Consider the following 22,960-nt stretch of genomic DNA (forward strand, 5'->3'; position numbering starts at 1 on the left):
TTTAAATAATTTACTCATTTTTATCATCCATCCTCCGCCTTTAGCCTCCCTTCATCGTTACTCGCTACAGATATAAGACTCTTTTACTAATAAAAAAAATAAAGAAATTAAGAGGAAACTTAGCAGATAATCTCCTCTTATTTTAGATTTCATCTGAAATCAAACTACAATATCACTCCTGATGTATTCGTTCGGCAGCGCTCCATGACGCATCCATATCTTCGAATATTGAGTTTGTATTTGATATTATCATATCTAATATTTATTTTTTTATTACAACGTATGAACACTTAGCTAATTATTAAGTATATTAAATGTGATTTTCATCGTTCGTCCTCCCTTCCATGCTAAAAAACTGATAGAAACTACACCCACCCGTAAAAACCACACCGCATGAGCAAAACCGCCCGAAAGAAAATGGCCATCCACCAAAACCCCGAACTGCAACACCACGGGCATATCTAGGTTTTGGAGGGCAGCGCGGTGGGGACACGCCGCCGCCACCCTCTAGTAGAGCTGGGACTTTGGGCTGTATTTTTTGGGTCGGCTCGAGCCCAACACGGCCCGGTGCAGTTTAAGCCCGACCTGACCCGAGCACTGATGGGCCGGGTTAGCCCGACCCGATTTATGGGCCGGGCCGGGCCTTGATATGGGGCCCAATGGGCGGTCTGGTCCGGTAAAAAATGGGTTCGCGCCCTCACGCACGGTGGAGTGTGGTGGTGCTAGGCCCGTGCCAACCCGACCCGATAAGGCCCATCGTGCATTCGGGCCGGGTCTGAGCTTAGCTGAAGGTGGATTGGGCCAGCCCGGTCCGACCCGAACAATTTATCGGTCCATCCTAGCACGGCCTGAAAGGCCCGAAGCCCGAAGGGGTCAGGTCGGGTCGGCCCGACCCGGCTCAAGTCCCACCTCTACCCTCTAGCAGTCTGGCTGCACCTCTTCCTTCCACAACCACGACGTCGACGCCCTGCAAGGAATATTGCAGCTAGAGGAGGAGGAGGATATCAGAAGGGGGGCACTAGTGAGACAGCGAAGGGACAGGGGTGAGGGGCACGCCAGGAGCCAGCCGGTCCAGCAGCTTCGGCGGTGCCGTATATGTTACTGGTTAATTTTGATTGCTTGCAGCTTCAGGAAGCCTGGCAATGCCCATCACGGGCACTATACGGTGGTGAGCCAGCCTGACACCATCGGCTTCCAGCCAGCTCCAGCGCCCGCACCCGTCCTCCAAACGCCGGCGTGCCCGCCACCCGCACCACAGAATGCGGCAGCGCACCGTCCCCTCCCGCGCCACGGCCGCAGCTGCGCAGCACCATAGGAGGCTCAATCTTGGAGGTTCTCTGTATTTCTGCCATGTTGTATGTATCAATGGAATATTAATGCGAAACTGGTTTTGGTACAGTTTTTTTTTTTTTTTTTTTGAGAGAGAAACTAGATTGTAAGATGAAATTTGGAAAGGTGAATTTGTGGTTTTTGGACATGCTGTACAAGTGTCAAATGACTGAAATTGTTTTGTTGTCTCAGCAGTTATCTGTTATTATGATTTTAAATGTTGATATTCTTCTTTCAACATGCAAACAAAAAAATGAAGGGAAAATAAGCTGTCAATATATATTCTACTTTCAAATTGTAGTTCTTTCCAATTTTTTTGTAGATCAATAGTTCTTGCCAGTTGTGCTCAAGTACTTTTGCAAGGTAGCCAAAGTGCTTGGATCGTTTTCTATGACCTTGAGGATCTATTCAATTTTCTGATTTTGAACTTTACTGTTCCAAAATAAATGCAAAGCAAGGAAATTGGAGGTGTCCTGTTCTAATTTGTAGGTTGCATGCATTGATGTATGGCTCTAGCAGTTAAAGGAGGTCAGTTTTATCCCAGATTTATCTGAACTATCACTCAATTAACAGTGAAGGCCATATCAGTTGTTTGGATTTTCAGGTAAGTGTTTGCTGGATTCAAGAAACCTGCTCCTTCCCTGCAGGTAAGCAGTGACTCGACACATGGACCCTTCGATTTGCAGGTATCACAATACAGATCATATCATGGACATGCATTATGTTATGCCATTATTGCACTGCAGCGACGGATCCAGGGGGCTCCATCTCCCCTATTGGCTGCAGCTCCACTGAAATGAAGGGGTGGAGGACGGAGGAAGAGGAGGTGGGAGAAGAAGAAGAGGGAGAGGTGGGGGAGGAGAAAGAAGAAGCTAGCCCCTCTCCCACCCTAGGATTTGGTTCCAGCTTCGCCACTGCTGCACTGCACTACAGTTTGATGAATATGACGCCAATGAAATGAAGACTTGAAGGGTCTGTCGGATCCGTGGCCCTCTGGAAGCTTACAGTGGCTTGAATGACATGTTGCAACTTGGGGGAACATGCACGAGTGAGAAGCAGTGACACAACGGTCTTAACAATGAGGACCGCACCGTCGTCATCACCGTAATGCATTGCACCACCTGCTTCTGATATTACACTCTCGATGCATTGTACCACCATGCGCTCTTAATCCCATCGCCTTCCCCGCAAATTTTATTCCCAGTAGTTGAAACATTGATGATTTGTGCGTGGAGGGATGATGTAATCAAAGGAGTTCATGCTCGAGCTATTTGACAAGATCAACAAGGAGGACCTACGCGAGATCAGGCAGATGAGACTTGTTCAAATGAGTCTATCGGGCTGACCCTGCATGGATCCAGCTAGGCATGACCTATCTAAGGCATGGCCCAACAGATCACGCTAAGCAAATGGCCCGCGTGGCGGAGGCGCGACCTACGGCACAGCCTGTGCCCGACTGTGTCGTGCCGGGCTAGCCAGGGCACAGTTGCGGCATGGCGGGCCTGCCGGGCGAGGAGGGGCGGTCGGGTGGCGCGGTGGGGGCGGGCGGTTGGGCGGAGGTGGGGGCGGGGGCGGAGGCGATCAGGCGGTCGACTTAAGAAACCGCCTGTGGAAACTAATTTCCACAGGTGGTTCCTTAAGTGGACCGCCAGTGCAAATGAAATCCATTTCCACAGGCGGTCCACATAAGAAACTGCATGTGGAAATGCTCCTCCATTTCCACAGGAGGTCCACGTAAAGAACCGCATGTGGAAATTACTTTTCATAGATGGTCCTCGGCCGCACGAGGCCGCAGCCACTTTCTCAAACAGTTCTTTATACGAACCGCCTGTAGAAATCAATCCTAGGTGTGTTGAAAAATAGGTTTTGTAGTAGTGTTTCTTATTATTTTTTAACGAAATTAGCTTTTTGATTATGCCCATATATATCAATCCGAGCTGTACAGATGAATGATAGGCATATATGCATCCGCCCAGATTCCATACAAACAAAGCAAGTTAATCAAATTAGAAGCAAGTCAGCTGCCAATCCTAATACTAGCACGTACAATGCAAGACTTTGGAAGCACAAACAAATTTGTCCAAAATTAGGTGCAAATTGGTAGGACAAGTTCAACTCAAGTCTAAGGTCAACTCCAATAGTTACTCTAAAATTCTATTATCTAAAATACTATTATATTATTCTCTATCACTATTACAGCATCCCTCATTTCATATATCTTTAACACATACTCTATATTTCATCCCCTATCTTCTCTCTCATATATTAAATTAGTTTTCTTTAACTGTTTACTTCACTCCGCCCCCTCCCCTAGCTCCTCCCTCCGCCACCGTGCCCCCTCCGTCCTCCATCCGCCGCACCCCCTCCCTCCCTCCCAACATCTCCACACAGCAGAGCACAACACCAGAACAGAGAAGAGCAGAGAGTTGCCGGTTAAAACCCAGCGCCGCCGACCAAATCCCTGAGCCCAAGCCCAAATCCGACGGGCTCGAGCACTCAAGAGTTAGGAGAGACATCGTCGCCCGCTTCTCCTCCTTTTCCCCAGGCGAATCCACCATTTTCCCCACCGAGCTGAGCCCTCTGGCACCACCTTCCCCATCTCCAGTGCGGAGCTCCTCGAACTCACCGAGTCACCGGTGAAAGCCCCTCCACGAGCCTCCACCATTCAATGCCTCGGTGAGTTTCCTCGCGGCGCGTTTAGTTTCGCCGACCGTCCTCCTCCCTTCCCTCGGCCACCTCCTACTTGCACACCGGCGACCGAACGCCGCCGTCGCCACGCGCTATCACTGGACGCCATCTGGTCATCAGCGTTGGCCAGGGAGCCCTGAATCGAGTTCCCCCTCGCGCTAGATCTTCTACCGCTAATCCCGAGGTGGACCTCGGTCATAATCGCCGGTGAGGATGACACCGGCGAGCTCACACCATGCCGACCACCATGAGTCACGGGGCTCAATCCACTTTGTTCACTCCGCTTCCGCCACGCCGATTTCGTGAACTTGCGGGAGCACGGAGTCGTTGCCAAGTGGTCCCCGCACAGTGTTGCGACCGAGCGTTTCCTTCGACAAATATGCCGCTCCTCTCTCCTCCCAAAGTTTTGATCGCATCATTATATCACTCGAAACCGTCGCAAGCTGTGTGAAATCTGTATCCACACTATAGCACAGGATACGAACTCCGTTAGAATTAGCCTAACAGATAGAAAACATAAAAACATTACAAAATGTATACACGGAATAGGGGCTACATCGATTGGACCTTGGGTGGCCAATAACATTAGTTAACTAAAATCTGGTACGGTTGGACCAACCCTTTGTTCCTTTACGCTTCTTGTTGCAGTGTTCCCATGGAGTCAACGCACACCAGAACCACTTGGAGATGTGCCAGCTATCTTCCTCTACCACCCTGATTGATTGATGATCAGACGATTGTGCAAATTCTGTGGGTATCCAAGAGATACCTTGTGCTATTATCCGAAGGTCATCTTCAACTATTTTCTTTTTATTTTGTTTTCTTTTCTATTCTCCTCCTTATTCATATTACTTATATTTTTTTCATCTCTAACAGCTTATTTTCGAGGATTCACGAAAGGAAATAAGAGAGAATTTCGAGTGAAAGGAATGACCTTAGAAATCTCTCTGTGAAGGGAACCGTGAAGAGAAATCGTTAGAGCGTTGAAGAGAATAAAAATCTCTTCGCGAAGGGAATCTGTTAGAGATGGTCTAAAGTCAATTATACAAATATTTATTTAAAGTAGAGATATATTATCATGAATTGTGTGTATCCAAGAGTAAGACACGAGATTTTATACCGATTCAGACATCTTTTAGGATAATAGTTCTACATCATGTTCTATCCTCATTAATCTTTAGAGAAGACAATTGCAATGAGGGTGTGTCTAGATCTAATCATAAGGATCTTGTATTTTAAGTTAGAAGTTATTATCGGATGAATCTAATTGTATCTTGAATTGTGGATCTTAATGGATTGTTTCTGCTTCTATCTGACTAGACTTACTTCATATTGCTTGTCCGATTTTCTGGCTTCAATCTCGCTTCCTCTTTTTCCTCCTTGACGTACCTCATCCCTCCTTATACAGTTAGATCGGAGAGTCGTACCATACTCAGAGTTTCTGAGTATAACATTTTCGTTTTGGGTTACCATTGCTGAGCCTCATATTCACCAAAGACACGCAAAATTAGTTGAGCCCGATGAAGCTCATCACCAATCCACGGCTCAATAAACTACAACCTCATGTGCATAGTCTGAGGATATAGCCGGGAGGGCCACCGACAGGTCAATCGGCAAGCACGTAAGAGGCCTTAAGATGTCAACATTACGGTATGCTTGGTGTCTTGCAGTTACAGCCGACCTCAGCGATTGCTTGTAGCAGCACTTTGCCTTGTTGCGCTATTCACCACTATCGACGGTCCGGTCCAAGAGAGGATCAGAAGTTATTCGCGCAAACTTATGTAATTAGGGTGCTACTTATACTCATGTAATCTTGGTTACAGATAGATTAGCTAAACAAGCTAGACATGAAACTCTTTCGCCATGTTCTTATTTTTGTGATGCTTTAGCTCATACCTGACCCTCTCCACTACAGTTGGCACATATAAACTCTCAATTGGACACCAGCGTATCCATCTTTGAAATGCTTTTATAATCTTAATGAAAACCTTTAATTCATAATAAAAACATCAAATATTATTTGATAACTATCCGACGGTTCAGAATATTTCTTTAAGTTTAGAATATTATAAGCATGCAATACTATAAGCTTCTTGAGAGTTGTCATTTAGAGCTTAGACTCCACTGTGGACTCACAGCTTCTAATATTAAGTCCATGCTTCATATATAGGCTGCATAATAAATTTCATCATCACATTCTAAAGTATATATAGTACTATGTTTATTAATTGTAAACCCATTGTAAAGTGTAGGTTTTGGTTGATTTGGGTAGCAGTATAGAATTCAAATATTTGCCCCATCCAAATTACAATTGACAACTTTTTTTAAAAAAAACAATGCTAAAAGCTTGACGTCCACATAAGAAGGTGGACACTCGAATCTTGAGCCTTTATTAAGAGCAAAACCGAAGAAATCTCGTCATTCCATTTCCATCCGTAGCTGCTGTTGAAGACGATCCAAGACCAAGAAGAAGGCGTGACCAAGACAAAAAGGCAAAAGATTCCGTTCCAAATCCCGAGGCACGCCATGCCGGTGCAGCAGCGGGAGCAAGAAGACGACGACGACGACGACTTCACCTTCCCCACGCCACCGCAGCCGCAGCCGCAGCTCCCTGCCGGCCGCCGCGCGTTCTGCCTGCCCTGCTCAGCGTCCCTGTCCTCCTCCCCCATCCGCCGCAGCTTCTCCGCCGCCGACTCCGCCGCGTCGCCGTGGCGCGCCAGGGTCGTGCTCAGCCGCCACCGCCTCAACGGCGCGTGCTCCCCTGCGCTCAGCGACTACGCCGCGGGCTTCTGCGACGACGGAGAGGACGAGGAGGAGGAGGAGAGGATGGACAGCCTCTGGGAGGACCTCAACGACGAGGACGCGGCCGGGGACGACCAGTTCCTCGGCTCCCTCGACGTGTCGCGCCGCCGGTCCGTCGGCGCGCCGGACGCCGCCGAGAGGGCGAGGAGGGCGGCCAAGGATCAGCGCGAAGCCGCGGCGCTCGGCACGTCCAGAAGCTCGCGGCGGCGCTCGCCGGGGCTGGTGGTCATGATGCGCGCGCTCAAGAGGATTTTCGTCGCGCACAAGGGCAAGAGCAAGGTGCACAGAGACGAGCAGAGCACCGCCTCTGCTTCTGCTGCTTCGTCTTCCTCTTGCAGTAATAATCCCTGCAAGAAATGATGAGCTACAGCAGCACAAATGCAAACTGCATTTTTTGGGGTGAAAAAACTCGGACCTAATACTCTAATATGTTCATGTTTATCGTGTTCGTTAAAATTTGTTCCTCGATTTATTGACTCGATAGTTCCGGCCATGATGATCATCACAGTTCTGTGATATATATATATAGTTTTCCTATATATATATATATATATATATATTGTGTTGTGTATAGTTTTATCTGTTTTTGGTTAAAAATGAATATTTTGTTTAGACTGTACATGTTACATGGGCATATAGTTGGAGATCACTGAGATTTTTCTCTTTGGCCCTCTCTTTTTTAGAGTGTGTTCTTAATTCCTGTATTTTTGTTTGCTTGTATTCTTGCCCTGATATATACGTAGCAGTGTCATTGTGGTTTACTGAATAATTCTACTTACCTGCAGACAGCAGATTCATTTTAAACCACCAATATCTTTTTCTCAAATAAAAAAGAATGTGTCCCGGATAATGTGCTACATGTAGTATACCTGCACGATTAATTAGCCTCACTGAAAGAACGAAATTTGCGAAGGTTTCGTTTTATGCTACCTACAGGCTACTAACAGCATATGTGCCAGAATCTCCTGTGATTGCGATGCATACTGCCAATGCACAGATTAGGCTTTTCTTGGACGAAAGACGAAGAATTAGGCACAGGTCCATTGTCATCTACTCATCTTCGTCCATGATTAGGACAAAACCCATCAGCTTAATGCCTTAATTACTAGGTTGGACCGTGTGCCCTATGGACAAAGTTGGTTAGAGCCAGTGACATATAAGGAATTATCCTTTTTCCTAACTGTGCTGCATACTTCAGTTGTATGTGGTGCGGTCCGGGCCAGGCCAGCTGCAGCTCCACGAAAACCCATGTGATCTAAGAGGCCTTGTACGCATGCAAATGCCACTGTTTCCCGATTGGGCCTGTTGGTCGGTGCCATCGGAATCGAGTGGCTAGTTCCTGCTTGGAAGAAACAATCGATGTCTACGGCGAGCACGATGGCATCGGCAGCAGCGATCTCGCCGACGTCCCCTCCTTTGTGGTCTCCTTCCATCTTGCATATATATTTCCTCAAAAACTTGTTTACCGGATCGTGCTAGCTCCAGTTTGCTTCTAGCCTCTGATATATAAAAGCTAGCAATCTTCCCTAGCAGGCCTAGTACGTCTGGGTCCTGCGCAGCTTTCTATCTACAGGCCGGAGCCGGAGGAATAACGTGTTGGCAATGACAACGAGACGATGACTTTAATTGGCGACTACATCGATTTATTTACAAGAAACTAAGCCTAGCTCACTTGATTGAGGTTGTGGATGTACATCGAGATCACTCACTGAGGCCAACGGGACCAGAGAGAAAAAGAGTAGTAGAAGGTAGGAAATATGGTAGCGGCTGGAGATGAAAAAATAAGAGATGATGTAATAGTATTTTTAGGATGAAAATTTGAAGTAGCTGCTGGAGATGGCCTGAGATATATAGAGCCGGGCCAGGTGGTATTAATCACGCCCACAAAATTCTTATCTTCGTACGCGTCCAAGACTTGGAATTTTCTCTTACAGTGGTCTTGCTAACTTGGCAGCTTGCACGCTGTCTGTTAGATGTCACCTCAATCTAGTAATCAAGGAAGAAGACTCATCAAGAGGTGAGGTTCACTCGTGCATTGTGAACAAGTGCTATAAGATCACCCTGTCCAAGCACCTTTCTGCAAAGAAAAGCATAGATATATACAAATATAAGAACCTGTCCTACTGTTTTGCCTCCTCTCCACCATCAAAAGAAAACCACATCAAACCACTGAAGCGAGGAAGATTGAGCTCAGATATATATGGCGGGGTTCGTGGTGAGCGCCTCCATGGGGGTGATGAACCCTCTCCTGGCCAAGCTAACCACCCTCATGGGCGATGAGTACAAGAAGCTCAAGAGGGTGCGGAAGGAGGTGTCCTTCCTCAAGGATGAGCTCAGCACCATGAAAGCTCTCCTTGAGAGGATGGATGATGCTGACGAACTCGACTCGCTCGCCAAGGACTGGAGGAAACATGTAATAGCGATGACCTATGACATCGAGGACTGCGTTGATGACTTTATGCACTGTGTTGGTGAAGCCGATGGTAAGGTGGGGGTCCTTCAGAAAGCTTCTAGCTATCTAAGAACTTACAAGGATCATTATCGAATAGCAAACCAGATCCAAGAGATTAAGACTCGTGTGGTCCAAGCAAGCGAACGCCGACTGAGGTACAAGCTTGACGAGTGCATCTCTATTTCAACCACAGTATATGTTGATCCTCGTTTATCGTCCCTCTACAAGGAGTCAGTCAATCTTGTGGGTATTAACAAACAGAAAGAGGAACTTGTCAAATGGGTAATGGATGAAGGGAAACAATTGAAGGTGGTGTCCATTGTAGGATTTGGAGGGTTAGGAAAGACCACGCTTGCAAACGAGGTGTATTGTGAAGTAGGAGGGCAGTTCAACTGCAACATATTTGTGTCTGTTTCTCAAAAGCCAGACATGACAAGGCTACTCAACAGTGTTCTATCAAAACTTAAGCTACAACCATCTTCTTATGCTTGCGAGGTGCAAGATCTCATCAATATCGTTGGAGGATATCTACAAGATAAGAGGTATTCATTCTTGTTTAGTTAGAGAAAATAATTTCATTGTTTGGCCAGCATTTATTTGTGTGCTTAGCTTTCTATTAAGCAAAGTACTCCCTCCGATACAAAATATAAGTCGTTTTAGGGTTCCTATCGGTCAAATTTTTTAAACTTTGACCATCAATATATAAAGAATTATGTAGATTAACAACATAAGATTGATGTTAGTATCTTCATCCTGAAAAGTACTTTCATAACATATAATCCTTTTTTATTTAAAATATCATGTTTTATAGAAATTATTGGTCAAGGTTCCAACTAATAACTTATATTTTAGATTGGAGGGAGTACTTAATACTAGATGGGGCAAATTTGTACCAACCTAAAAGGAAAAAATATACAATTTATGATTCAGTACAGATATAGGATTGAATATTAGGTGGGACATACATTTGATTTTAACGTTCTTGAAATTTTATAAAAGAGGAGTGTCAAAGAAACATGACTGTAAGAAAAAAAGATATCAGCCTCCTTTGACGGATACAAATTCTCATTAAAAAAACCTTAATCCCTAAAAGTTTCTAGTTCTAATATAGATATAGATAAATGGATCTAGAATTTTATTTAACGACGAGAACAATAGAAGAAGGCAAATGAGTGGAATCTAAGAAGGAGAGAGCGGGTGGTGGCTAGGCGCTCATGCCGCGGTGGAGAGGGGCTTGGAATTTTTTGTTCCCTTGTTCCAACAATAAAAGGGTTAATTGGGGATTGGGGGAAACCAACAGGGAGGCATGTCTTACGAAATATGATATCCAAGAGGTTGCCTATAACTATGGAGATTAATCTAATATTTACATACATTTCGTGTTTCAACTGCAACATATTTGTACAGTGAATACAAATCTATTTTCAAATATATATATATATATATATATATATATATATATATATATATATTGTAGCTAGCACATATAGTATTGCAATTGCTCTAGGTTTATATATAGTTGTTCTTTGAAAAATAAGAATGCTTATTCCATATGCAATTTAACCTATGCTATATCTGGAATATTTTTTATAGGTACTTCATAGTAGTTGATGATTTATGGGATGTGCGAGCATGGAATATTATTAGCTGTGCTTTTCCACGAAATAATGAACATAGCAGAGTTCTAGTAACTACACGAATTGAGGATGTGGCTAGGGCATGTTGCAGTGACCATCTATGCATTCATACTATGAAACCCCTAAGTGACCCAGACTCAAGAAAATTATTCTTCAATAGAATATTTGGATCTGAAGATGCTTGCCCTTCTCAGTTGTTAAACGTTTCAAGTGAAATTTTGAAGAAGTGCGGTGGTTTACCACTTGCAATTATAACTGTAGCAAGTATTTTAGCTTGCCAACCCACAAGAATAAAGGAGCAGTGGGAGTACATAAAGAATTCTTTAGCCGCTCATTCTGCAATAAATCCCACCTTGGAAGATATGATGTATATCCTAGACCTCAGCTACAAGAATCTTCCGCAACATCTGAAGGCATGCTTTCTGTATATTGGCCTTTATCCAGAGGATCGGGAGATTAGGAGGGATGAGTTGGTTAGAGCATGGGTGGCAGAAGGTATTGTAAGTTGCCCTCCTTGGCAAGATAAATGGGATGTAGCGAAGAGCTGTTTCAATGACCTGATCAATAGGAGCATGATTCAACCTGTGTATGATAAATATACCAATGAGGTGGTACACTGCAGAGTACATGATATGATGCTTGATCTCATCGTAAGGAGGTGTAGAGAAGACAATTTTATCATTGTGGTACGTGATCTACATGCCTTGACGGAATTGCAGGACAAGGTTCGTCGACTATCTGTCGACTTGAGTGGTGCAGAGGATGACACAACAGTGTCTGTGACTACTATTAGCTGCCTGTCACAAGTTCGTTCTCTCGCCATCTATGGAGCATCGAAGTGGATGCCTCCTTTGTCGGACTTTAAGTTTCTTAGGGTACTATTCCTTGAGTTTCCTAAGCGGCCGGCGAGAATTGATCTTACAGGTATCATCCACTTGCCACATCTGAGATATTTAAATGTGGAATGCAAGGCTGCATGGTCTGAAGATGGACTGGAGCTCCGCATAGTGCTGCCTAGTCAAATTCGGAGGCTGCAATATTTGGAGACGCTGGAGTTGCCTTTTTCATCAGTTTGCACGATCCCATCAGACATTTTTGACTTGCCATGCTTGTCCCATCTGGTCGTGCCTGCGGGCACGAGATTTCCGGACAGGATTGGCAAGGTGAAATCGCTGCGAACATTGGTTTGCTATAGTCTGCACAAAGACTCGGCAGAAAATACCAGGGCACTAGGCGAGCTCACAAATCTTGCAGAGTTGAGGCTCAATTGTGGTAAGGTGTACTGGGAAACTATGCTGAGATGCACGGATGATGATGATGATACGCCGGAGGCGACTTGGGGGGCTGCTCTGAGCTCTTCCCTCCAAAAACTAGGCAACCTCAAGCAGCTTTCTATTTTCTCACCGATTCGAACTTGCAACGGTGATGCCCTGAGCTCCTCGTTTTCTCCTCCTTTCTGCAACCTTGAGGATCTTCATCTATCTGGATGGACATTCTCTAGAGTTCCCAGGTGGATCGGCCATCTCCAAAACCTCCGCGAGTTGTCACTTGGGTTGAAGTTGAAGGAGACCACCACCTGCTGGGAGGAAGTTGTTGGCATCATTGGAAGGTTGCCCTCCCTCGTCGTACTCTCGCTGCGGATCCTAGGCGTTCTTACGGAAAGGATCGTGATAAGCGGCTTCACTGGGTTCTCGGTTCTCAAGTGGTTTGACTTCGACTGTGATGGGATATCTTTCCTGACATTTGAGGCAGGGGCTATGCCCAACCTCCAGCTGCTCCAGTTAGAATTCGATCCACAAGAATGGGACAAGGCGACACCTGCTGGGCTCCAGCACCTATCCAAACTCAAGGAGATCCGTTTAATGGCGGTGCGACACCATAACACGACAATAAGGGACGAAATGTCTGCGGGAGAGCTGATCAAGGGCATATTTCAGAAAGCTGCTGGCGCTCTTCCGAGTTGCGCAGTATTTAACACGGGATCTGCAGTGAGGTAAATTTCTTGAGAATCTACCTCATGCGTTAGATGTTTTGCACATACTCCCTCTATTTCTTTTTATTGGGCCCATTAGGATTTGAAAATTTCAAACTTTTATCTGCAAAAGAAAAATAAAAAGTCAAATTTTGTAACTTTTTACCAACAATTAGTTAAATTCTAAGCATGTTTAGTTTGTCAAAGTTATATCAATAGTTTCGTATTTCACAGATCTTTTAATACAATATTAATTTTGTAGCAATTAATAATATATTGTTAGAGAAATTAATTATTAAAGTACATTTTTAAAGGAGCTTCCTTGGATTATAATTGTTTCTTTGTGCATGTAAACTCGCTCACAAACGTGCCTCTGACACTGCAGGCCGATAGAGTGGGACTCTTAGAAGACGGGGATGGATGCGAATCAAATTCAGACAGCATGGTTCAGAAATCAGCCGTCTGATCCATCTGCGCAACCTTGCATTTCATTTCATCTCATTTATGGTTTCCTTGCTACTGGATATTCACCAGCTGATGATGCCACAATTACAACAGGGAAGATAGCACGGCCACAATTAGAACTAATGGAAATGGGAATGGGAATGGAAGTTCATGGTCGTCTTGGTGGTGGGCTTTCATGGACCATATTGAGGTGCAACATTCTAGGAGATGGAATGCTCAGCCACCACCGCCTCAACGGCGCGTGCTCCCCTGCGCTCAGCGACTACGCCGCTGGCTTCTGCGACGACGACGAGGAGGCGAGGGTGGACAGCCTCTGGGAGGACCTCAACGACGAGGAGGGCGAGTCGGCGCCAGTCCCTCGACGTGTCGCGCCGCCGGTCCGTTGGCGCGCCGGACGTTGCCGAGAGGGCGGCCAAGGATCAGCGTGAAGCGTCGAGGAGTTCGCGGCGGCGCTCGCCGGGGCTGGTTATCAGGATGCACGCGCTCAAGAGAATGCTGGTCGCACACAAGGGCAACAGCAAGGTGTACAGGGACGAGCAGAGCACCGCCTCTGCTTCTGCTGCTTCGTCTTCCTCTTGCAGTAATCCCTGCAACAAGCGATCATCCTAATACTCTAATATGTTCATGTTTATCGTGTTCGTTAAATCTTGTGCCTCGATTTGTTGACTGGATAGTGCCTGCCATGATGATCATCACAATCCTTTGGCATATTAATGTGTATCCTCGTCTATAGTTTTATCTGTTTCTGGTTAAAAATGAATGTTCTAGTTAGACCGTACATGTTACATGGACATATAGTTGGAGATCACTGAGATTGTTCTTTTCCCCCTCTTTTTAGAGTGTGTTTTTAATTCCTGTACTTTTGTTTGCTTGTATTCTTGCCCTGAGATATATGTAACAGTGTAATTATGGTTTACTTGTGAATAGTGAATAATTCTACTTACCTGCAGACAGCAGATTCATTCAGATCATAAACCACCGATATCCGTTTTTTTGAAAAGGAAGTGTGTCCCGGATAATGTACTGGATGTAGTATACCTACAAGATTAGCCTCACTGAAAGATGGAAAATTGGGAAGGTTTCGTTTTATGCTACCTACAGGCTATGAACAGCATATGTGCCAGAATCTCGTGTGATTGCGATGCATACTGTCAATGTACAGACTAAGATTTTCTTGGACGAAATACGAAGAAGGCAGGAGTCCATGATTAGGACAAAACCCATCAGCTTAGGTTGGACAAAGTCGGTTACGCCACATATGTAACTGACGAGCTGTCAGTAGTTAGCCCCGCCCCAAACAAGGTTCTCTGATTCTTATATTCAGGTCAATTATGGGGAGATTAACAAGAACTAATTTTGTAGTACGTGCAGACTGATTGGATTGCCCTCTTAATGATAACAATTCTACCAGAATGTTGCACTTGCACCTGATGAGAACATTTTCAGAATGTTGCACTTGAAGCTGATGAGGAGATTTTTAATGTGCGAAACGACTAAATTCGGGTACGATACCATATCCAAACGAATTGCATGCCCTCTTTCTAACAAGCCTTTTAAAAAACAAGAAATGAATTGTCCTTCACAAAAACATAATAAGTTACAGATATACTTGAATTATAATTAGGTGAGATAGGATTAGAGTTATAGTTGAACTTATAATTTTGGGCTTTTAAATAGAAAACACCACCGTTGTAACCAAAGAAAAGACTGAAACAGTTAGGGAGGAGCGTCTATAGTCATGCCCCGAGGATGTAGGCAACTTGGCCGAACCTCATTTAAAAACATCGTGTCTTGTGTATTGATCTTATATTTGGTTTGATGATCCTAGTGATGTTTCCGCTAAAATCCTAACAAATGGTACTAGAGCTATGAAGAAAGATCAAGGAAAGACACGAGAATATGTTCCATACCGCGCAAGACTTGCACGGGTCGGGAGAAGGACAACGCAAGGTGGAGCATGGCGGCAGTCGACGACTCAATCGATGGATTCGGACACTTCGAGCGTGGCGGTTTCGAACCGTCCTATGGGCTGCATCAACGGGGATCCGTCCAAACATGGAGATCGGGTTGATGGTGGCTGGTGGCTGCTGTTCGATAGGGGTCGGTCGGATGTGATGGCTAGATTCAATGGTGCGGCTAGAAGACATCGCGGACAAGGCAGAGGCTTCGACTTATAGTTTGATTGACGGGCGGTCAATCCAGATCGGAGCGACTGTTGTTTGCTTAAGGGTGAAGCAACGATAGCGGTGGCGAAAGTTATGAGGAATTTTAGAGGTTGCGAAGGCGTTGGAGTCAAACTCATCGGGTGGCCAGGTCGCGTGGAACTCGTCGGGTCGATGTGCGCACGTGGGTGTGGCGTGCTAGAGTAGCCACGCGGTGCTGCACCAGGTGGCTGCATGCGGAGTTTGGCGTACGGTGGCTAAGAACACACCGGAGCGTTCGGTAGCCTGTTTGGCCAGTGGACCGGTGTACAATGGCGCGGTCATCTCGGGCAAGGTGCGGCTAGGAGCGTGAGCACCGAGAAGATCGGTCAGCAGGAGGCCGGCTTTTCTTTTTGCTGCAGCAGAAAAAGGGATGCATGCAGCGTTCGCATTGGTGGATAAAAAAAAAGATGCATACAGTCATATGCAACGGTCAAACATGCATAGGAATACTTGAATTAAAAAATCAAGTATGTCTGTTGCATAGTCATTGACGTGACATGCATACATGTGATTATGGAATAAAAAAATGCAGCTGCATGTTTGGCGGATTGGATCGGCTGGAGGACACCCGCGGACTGGCGATGCATCGGTTGATCGTTGCATGCGGATTCGGTCTTGGTCCTGTGCGGCAAGCGGACAAGTCTGCGGAGCTCGGTTTCGGCGCTTTCGGTAGTGCGCGCAGAAGTTCTGGGTTGGTCGGACGGCTGGTGATCGAGCTGCATACGGGCATCAGAGTTCGGATCGGGTGGTGTGGCCGGGTCCAATGCCGATATGTGAGTAGGAGTCTAGTCTGAGTCAGGCTCGAGAGCTGGCGTATGACATTCAGACTCGTGTTCGGCAGGCGTGGGAAGACCGATTTTATCCTGGACTCAGGGAGCATGCAGGGACATAAAAACAGGGGTGCGGGCAACAAACCGGGGCAGAAACAGAGTAACCGAAGAGAAGTTCATGGAGAGATTGTAGAAGATTGAAATCAGGCTGTTCGTGAACTGTTGCTTGTGACGGTTGACGGTGAACAGTGGGCGGCGATTGAGCGGGTCGACTTCGTCGTGTGCAAGCGATGTGGTTGTCGACGGGGCTTGAGATCGGCGGATCGTGCATGGAGGGTGTGCGAGGCAGGCGTACGCGCGGTTCGGCGTGTGCGTGATGATTCGTCCATGCGGGCACAAGTACGAGTGTGCAAAGGCGCGTTCAACACACGTGAGGTACACGTGAGTGGGATTCGGCGGTCTGCAACAACAGGCAGATGGTGTCGATGGCGTCCAAATTTGAGTTGATGAGATTTGATAGGACTAGCAACTTCGGGCTTTGGCAGACAAGAGTCAAGGACTTGCTGGCACAGCAGGGGATCCTGAAGGCTCTTAGCGACAAGAAGCCAGTGACAATAGATGATAAAAAGTGGGAAAAGATGCAAGCACAAGCGGCAACGACAATAAAATTGTGTCTCTACGATCAGATCATGTACCATGTCTAGATGAAACATCACCTAAGAAGATTTGGGATAAATAGGATGATCAATTCATGTCCAAGACATTGACTCAGAAGCTGTATCTGAAACAAAAATTGTATGGGATGAAGATGCAAGAGGAGTCTGATATTGCTGAGCACGTAAACTTCTTTAATCAAGTTGTCACTGATCTTGTGAAGGTGGAGGTGACAATTGATGTTGAAGATAAGGTGATTATTCTTCTGTATTTCTTGCCAAGGTTTTATAAGCACTTGGTTACAACACTGATGTATGGTAAAGAGGCAGTCAAAGTGGATGATATTCTTGCAGCGTTGTTTGCTCATGAACAAAGGAGGAAGAACAATATTAGTGAGAGTTCATCTGGAGATGCTTTTTTGGTCAAAGGTGATCAAGGCAGGGAGTCTGACAAGAAAAAGAAGAAGGGGCCACAGTGCTATAAATGCAAGAATTGGGGACATGTAAGGAAATATTGTCCAGAACTGAAGAAGGGATTGGCAAATATTGTGATTTCCAAGAAAGATGACTCGAATAGCGGTGGTGATCTTCTCGTGCTATCAAGTGAAAGGTCTTGTGGTGAAGCATGGATGTTAGATTTAGCAAGTTCAAATCATGCAACATCAAATAAGGAGTGGTTCTCTTCATACTCTGAAGGTGATTTTGATCTTGCTCGCTTGGAAGATGACACGGGTTACCGTGTTATGGGAGTTGGTAATATCAAATTGAAGATGTATGATAGACAAGAAGTGCTACTTGAGGGTGTGCGGCATGTGCCGGGACTTAGGAAGAATCTAATATCGCTTGGATTTCTGCATAGAGAAGGTTGGTTGTATCAGGCAATATCAGATAAGAAGACCTTGAATGTGATGCAGGGTGGTAATACTGTGATGATAGGTGAGAAGACGGGAGGTCATCAGTACAAGTTGAAAGGTGAAGTCATGGAGGTGAGAGCTGTAAATTTTACGGAATACGTTCCTAGCGACGAGGCATCCTTGTCGGGCTGTTCAGGATGAGCAGCGGAGATAGACGACTCAAGTCTAGATACACGGAGGTTCACACATGGTGGACTCAAGTTGGCATGCATATTCGTCAAGGTGGAGTTTGTTAGAATATGTGTTGAATATGTGTATATGGTAGGTTACATATAGACTTGAGTTGTAATTGGGTAGGACTAGAATTAGAGTTGTAGTCAAACTTATAATTCTAGGCCTTTAAATAGAAAGCACCATCGTTGTAATAAAAAAAAGACTGAAATAATTGGGGAGGAGCGTCCGTAGTCATGCTCCGAGGATGTAGGCAACTTGATCGAATCTCGTTAAAAAATATCGTGTCTTATATGTTGATCTTGTGCTTGGCATCCTGGTGATGCTTCCGCTAAAATACTAACACACATAATGGATAATGCCAATCATTGCTTCCATAGGAAATTGAGAAAATTATCGCAGATAGCATCAAGGTCATCCTGCTTACTTTCGTGTGAGGTATCTACCTCATGAGATTCTTCTTTTTCCTCTCTTCCACTTTGCTGACTGGAATTTCCCTTTTTCTCCTGTTGTCTTGTCCATTTAGTGGTTAGCTCGTCACTTTTCTAACCGCCTTTGCTACCTTTTCATCAAACCAGTTTTTAGCCTGTTAATTTCATTTGTAGTCAGATAATAAACACAACACAGTCGGAGATGGGCATAAAATTAACACTTTCTGATGGTGTGGATATGAGGATTATGAATATGCTGTGATTACTGACTTTGCTTAGACCTAGACATCTCACCTAATCAATCAACAGAAAATTCCAGATAAGCCAACAGGGTGCACAAAAACCTTTGCTTTCAAACTCAATGCTGATTCCTTGCCTATTTGTATCATTTTCATTTGGATGGGCCAAAAAGGGGAAATTGCACAAAGAAAACTTAAATCAGTAGAACAGCTGACATTATGACGACACGCACTCCAGAAAGAAAATCTGTATTAATTGGTAGCTCAGTTTGTATATGTTTCTTAAACCAGATTAACTATGACTGGGTCAATGAATCATTCTAGGCCAGCTCAACTGCCTTCCTAATGCCATCACGGCAGCGTGCTAGTTCTCCCAACATACTTTCTTTGGTTGTAAAATAAAAAATGAAAAAACAGAAACTTGCATTTGCGATGTTTGGTTGCCTTTTGGTGGTGCTGAATCGGCTTGTCAAGTAAAAACCCTCTCCATCCACCTGTTAATCGGGAACAGAAAAATCAAATTTTATTATAATCGCACACTCAAACAGTCAAGGAAAGGGGCATGACATTATACCTTTTCCAAAGTTTTCCAGGTCGCTTCAGGGAAACGGGTCAGAATATCTTGGTCTGTTTCAAGTGTGAGCAGGGTTCCTTCATGCTGCAGCAACAGAATGAACCAAAAAAAAAAACATATGAGAAAAAAAAACATTGTTGCTAGGTTTTCAATCAATATTATAAGGTTAGACTTGTTACATTGTGTATAACTCTATAATGCCCGATCCTGTAAAGAACAGCAAGGTTTCCTCCTTGCACAAACAAATCAACCTGTATTTGGAGAAAAAACTTCATAATGTATCAATACTTCTATCCTAACGGTGGAAGAATTCCCGAACGCCCAGGCCATCGCGTCCCTGTAGCTCCTGTAGCGCCGTTCCCTGGCAAGTGGGTCCAGTCCCTAGCGTTTGTCGCTGGTTGCCGCATGGTACGCGTCCACAAAATATCTAGCACACCGCCCGTCCAGAACCCTCCAGCTGCTGGCCGAAAAATCCTCGACGTCTGCTTCGTCCACATTTCTCCGTCGCATCCTTGCTCCATCCGCCAGCTATAGCTTCTCCCGCATCCTCACCCCCCCAAGCTCTGTACTCCATGCCCCCTCCTCGAGCTCTACCGATCCGCCTCCATTCCTCACCAGTGCAGCCACATCGGTTTGTCCCTCAGCGCCTCGCCCCGCCGCGCCCCCCTCCCCTCCCGTCGCGTCACCCTCTCCGACTACCTGAGAGGTCAGGTCGCTGGTACCGAGCAGTTGCCCCCTTCCCACTGCCCTCCCTCTCAACTCACACCCTCCCCCCTCCCTCTCAACTCGCACCTGCCTGTCCGCCGCATTCTTGCTCCCTCCGGCATCTGCAGCTCCTGCCGCATCCTCACCCCGTACGCAGCCTTCTCCCCTCCGTACGCCATTCCTTCCCCTCGAGCTCCCCCGATCCGGCTACATCCCTCACCGGCGCAACCACATCGGCTTCGTCCCTCATCGCCCCGCCTCTTTGGCTACCTGAGAGGTCAGGTCGCCGGTGCCAAGCACCAGCCCCGCTCCCCCCTGTCGAACTGCTACTGAGTTTAGTCGTTAGGTCGCCGGTGCCAAGCACCCGCCCCCCTCCCTCTGCCGAACTGCTGCTGAGTTTAGCCCACGATGCAATCGCCTTCTTCATCAGCTACGACTTCCCATCGGTGCCGATACAGGTCTGCCTCCTCTTCCTCACCCATTTTTCTTCGACTGTTCATTAAAAACTTGCAGCAACAAAGTGCTAACTGACCTTTCCATCTTTATATCAGCTATGTTTTCCACCGGGGCATTAGGACTTGCAAATTGGTATAACAGTTTCACTAAATAGACAATACACAGATGTAAAAATTACTTGATCTTTTTCAAACAATAATTTTAGACCTTTGTATCTAAGGCCCTGTCCATCACTACTTCAGCGAAAGTTTCATGTTCAATGTATTCTTGCAATGGCTACAACTGTGACAAACCAAGCTTTGGAGGAGATAGTGAATACCTTAGAAATCCGATATAATAATCTCTGTTAGCCTGAACAATAACATGTAGTTCAGCGAAAGCTTCATGTTCAATGTATTTTTGCAATGGCTACAAGTGTGACAAACCAATCTTTGAAGGAGACAGTGAATACCTTAGAAATCCGATATGATAATCTCTGTTAGACTAAACAATAACATGTAGCCTATTTTCTCTCCTGCTATCTTGATTGTAGCTATAATGGTGGTCTTTTTTTTAGATGATAAATATGCTGATCATTGTCCATAGCCAAGGTACATTGCTGGTCTAAAATCTGAAGAGTGGCAAATTTTCTTGCTAAAATACACAAACATAATTTTGACTGCAGCTGTACAATTGTGCAGTCATGATGTTATCTTTTTTACATATACATCTTTTTACTGAGATACTTCTCTAAGAATAGAGGAAATTCGTTTGTTCCTTCCAAAGGAAGAAAGCTAGGGTTATTTCCACGATTACTTTCTTCTATTGTACAAACTTACATCTCCAACTTAAGCAAACAACCTTGATGAATGATGACAGTGACACAAGCAAGTATAAATCAGTATAGTGTTTCAAAAGGTAGCTTATCTACACGCAAGGAGTTTCAATATTTTAGCTTAATTGCATAGATTTGCTGGTGAGTAAAATCTTTATAGTCCCTTTAAATAAGCTATCACAGCTATTACTGCTGCAACCTGATACTTCACGCCAAAGAAACAGCATTAAAATATAATCTTAATGTTATTTCTCAACTCCTACAGTTCAGTATTATTTCATTTTCCAGTGTATAGGGAATACCTTTCTGTCATTCAGCTTATATTTATTGCTTTAATTCCTATAACTGCTGTCGCTATTTATTGATCTTGATCACTGAGATTTTACAAACTATTTACAATAGCGAGGAATAATTGGTTATATAATGCTTCATATATTAGTTACATCTCTTTTCTCTTCATACTTCACGAATATATATACATTACTAAATTAAAAAAAAGAACCGTTGTATATCTACATACTGACTTACCATGCTTATGATTACACAGGAACTACCTTAGCTCAAGCACGCAGCTCAACACCAGCTGATATTCTGAAGGTAAACAAATTTCCTATTTCCATATCATAATATGTCCATAGGATAGATATGACAGGGAGTGCAAATAGTTACAGGAACAACACAAAAAAGAAACAGAAAGTCTATTATCTGCAGCTGAACCAACGCCAGCAGAATACACCGTGAGTATTACCATGTACTTATTTCAACAGCATTACCAAAAAGGAGGAAAAACAGAACATAACAAACCAACAATTCTTTGTACCATACAGGCTTTAGCTACGAATGTGAAAGAATCGTCTAAACGACACCTCACTGAACAAGACCCAGATTCATTTGATCCAAAAAACATAATCAAGTTAAAATTCTTTCCCGCTACGGTTTCACGCTCAGTATTTCTAATCCATGTAAAAAGGATGAATCATCTTATTTACTCAAACTCAATATACTTCGCAGTAAAAGACATGCTATAAGAAAACTGCTCTTCAAAGACTAAACTATTACCAACTAAACTTCTAATGGGGTAAGGCCTTCACCAATAAACATACACATGCATTTCCTTTTCAGGTTCGTCCAAATAAAAAAAAAACTTGACTATTGTACTCTTTCATTTTCTTTCAGATCTCAAGTGTTGCCACTAAATATGAGCACCAGCTGTTTACCTAACGCCTACCTCACATGTATCTCTAACCTCTCAATGTGTAAATATAGTATCTTACTGTACAGATAATACTATCAGAGAGCAATTCCTATGTACCACCCTACCATATACAACTACTATGTACTTTCCTTTCTAAACTATATTTTTTGTTATTATCATACCTCCAAAACATAAATTCAATACAGGCGCGCAAACGCGCGCCACTCTGTCTAGTTGACTATTAATACAGTAGTAGGTTAGGCTTGTGAATAATGCATACCCGTAGGTTGTTAACTGACTCTCCGTGGTATGGTATCCAAGAAACTCGATATCAGTGCAACTATAAATAAATAAAAGGAATAAGATACGGAGTTACAAATGTGAAAATAATTTGAGGATAAAATTCTCACGTCCTGCTGCTGCAGCACTCTATGCAGCTGCTGAGTTGGAATCCTTAAGTCTAGAGACCAGCTCACTATGAGTGCCCCC

General features: G+C 44.7%; 2 protein-coding genes and 2 long non-coding RNA genes across 5 annotated transcripts; 3 read left to right on the plus strand and 1 right to left on the minus strand.

Moving 5' to 3' along the window:
- Positions 1 to 6,364: 6,364 nt before the first annotated feature.
- On the plus strand, positions 6,365 to 7,578 carry LOC133895769 (uncharacterized). Its single transcript, XM_062336272.1, has one exon. It carries the CDS (start codon positions 6,544 to 6,546, stop codon positions 7,177 to 7,179), a length of 636 nt encoding a protein of 211 aa, XP_062192256.1. The 5' UTR covers positions 6,365 to 6,543; the 3' UTR covers positions 7,180 to 7,578.
- A 1,302-nt stretch (positions 7,579 to 8,880) lies between these two features.
- Positions 8,881 to 14,171, plus strand: LOC133895268 (disease resistance protein RGA5-like). Of its 2 annotated transcripts, none has more exons than XM_062335436.1 (3): positions 8,881 to 9,813; positions 10,865 to 12,901; positions 13,266 to 14,171. In XM_062335436.1, exons 1-3 carry the CDS (start codon positions 9,020 to 9,022, stop codon positions 13,285 to 13,287), a joined length of 2,853 nt encoding a protein of 950 aa, XP_062191420.1. In that variant the 5' UTR covers positions 8,881 to 9,019; the 3' UTR covers positions 13,288 to 14,171. The 2 variants fall into 2 exon arrangements, with proteins under 2 accessions (XP_062191420.1, XP_062191422.1); XM_062335438.1 differs by having other exon boundaries at positions 8,881 to 9,426.
- Positions 14,172 to 18,827: 4,656 nt separating this feature from the next.
- On the minus strand, positions 18,828 to 22,960 carry LOC133896191 (uncharacterized). Its single transcript, XR_009905723.1, has 5 exons — positions 22,882 to 22,960; positions 22,752 to 22,811; positions 19,481 to 19,552; positions 19,302 to 19,385; positions 18,828 to 19,221 (listed from the first exon to the last, which is right to left on the minus strand). It is a non-coding gene; the product is annotated as an uncharacterized LOC133896191 (long non-coding RNA).
- On the plus strand, positions 20,270 to 22,645 carry LOC133895686 (uncharacterized). Its single transcript, XR_009905633.1, has 2 exons — positions 20,270 to 20,464; positions 21,824 to 22,645. It is a non-coding gene; the product is annotated as an uncharacterized LOC133895686 (long non-coding RNA).

The sequence above is a fragment of the Phragmites australis genome, chromosome 16, assembly GCF_958298935.1.
Source record: "Phragmites australis chromosome 16, lpPhrAust1.1, whole genome shotgun sequence".
NCBI classification, from domain to species: domain Eukaryota; kingdom Viridiplantae; phylum Streptophyta; class Magnoliopsida; order Poales; family Poaceae; genus Phragmites; species Phragmites australis.

Coding starts and splice junctions, on each gene's coding strand:
- LOC133895268 (XM_062335436.1), top strand. CDS start 9,020: ATGGCGGGGTTCGTGGTGAGCGCCTCCATGGGGGTGATGAACCCTCTC. Junction 9,814..10,864: donor GGATATCTACAAGATAAGAG/GTATTCATTCTT, acceptor TATTTTTTATAG/GTACTTCATAGTAGTTGATG. Junction 12,902..13,265: donor AACACGGGATCTGCAGTGAG/GTAAATTTCTTG, acceptor CTGACACTGCAG/GCCGATAGAGTGGGACTCTT.
- LOC133895769 (XM_062336272.1), top strand. CDS start 6,544: ATGCCGGTGCAGCAGCGGGAGCAAGAAGACGACGACGACGACGACTTC.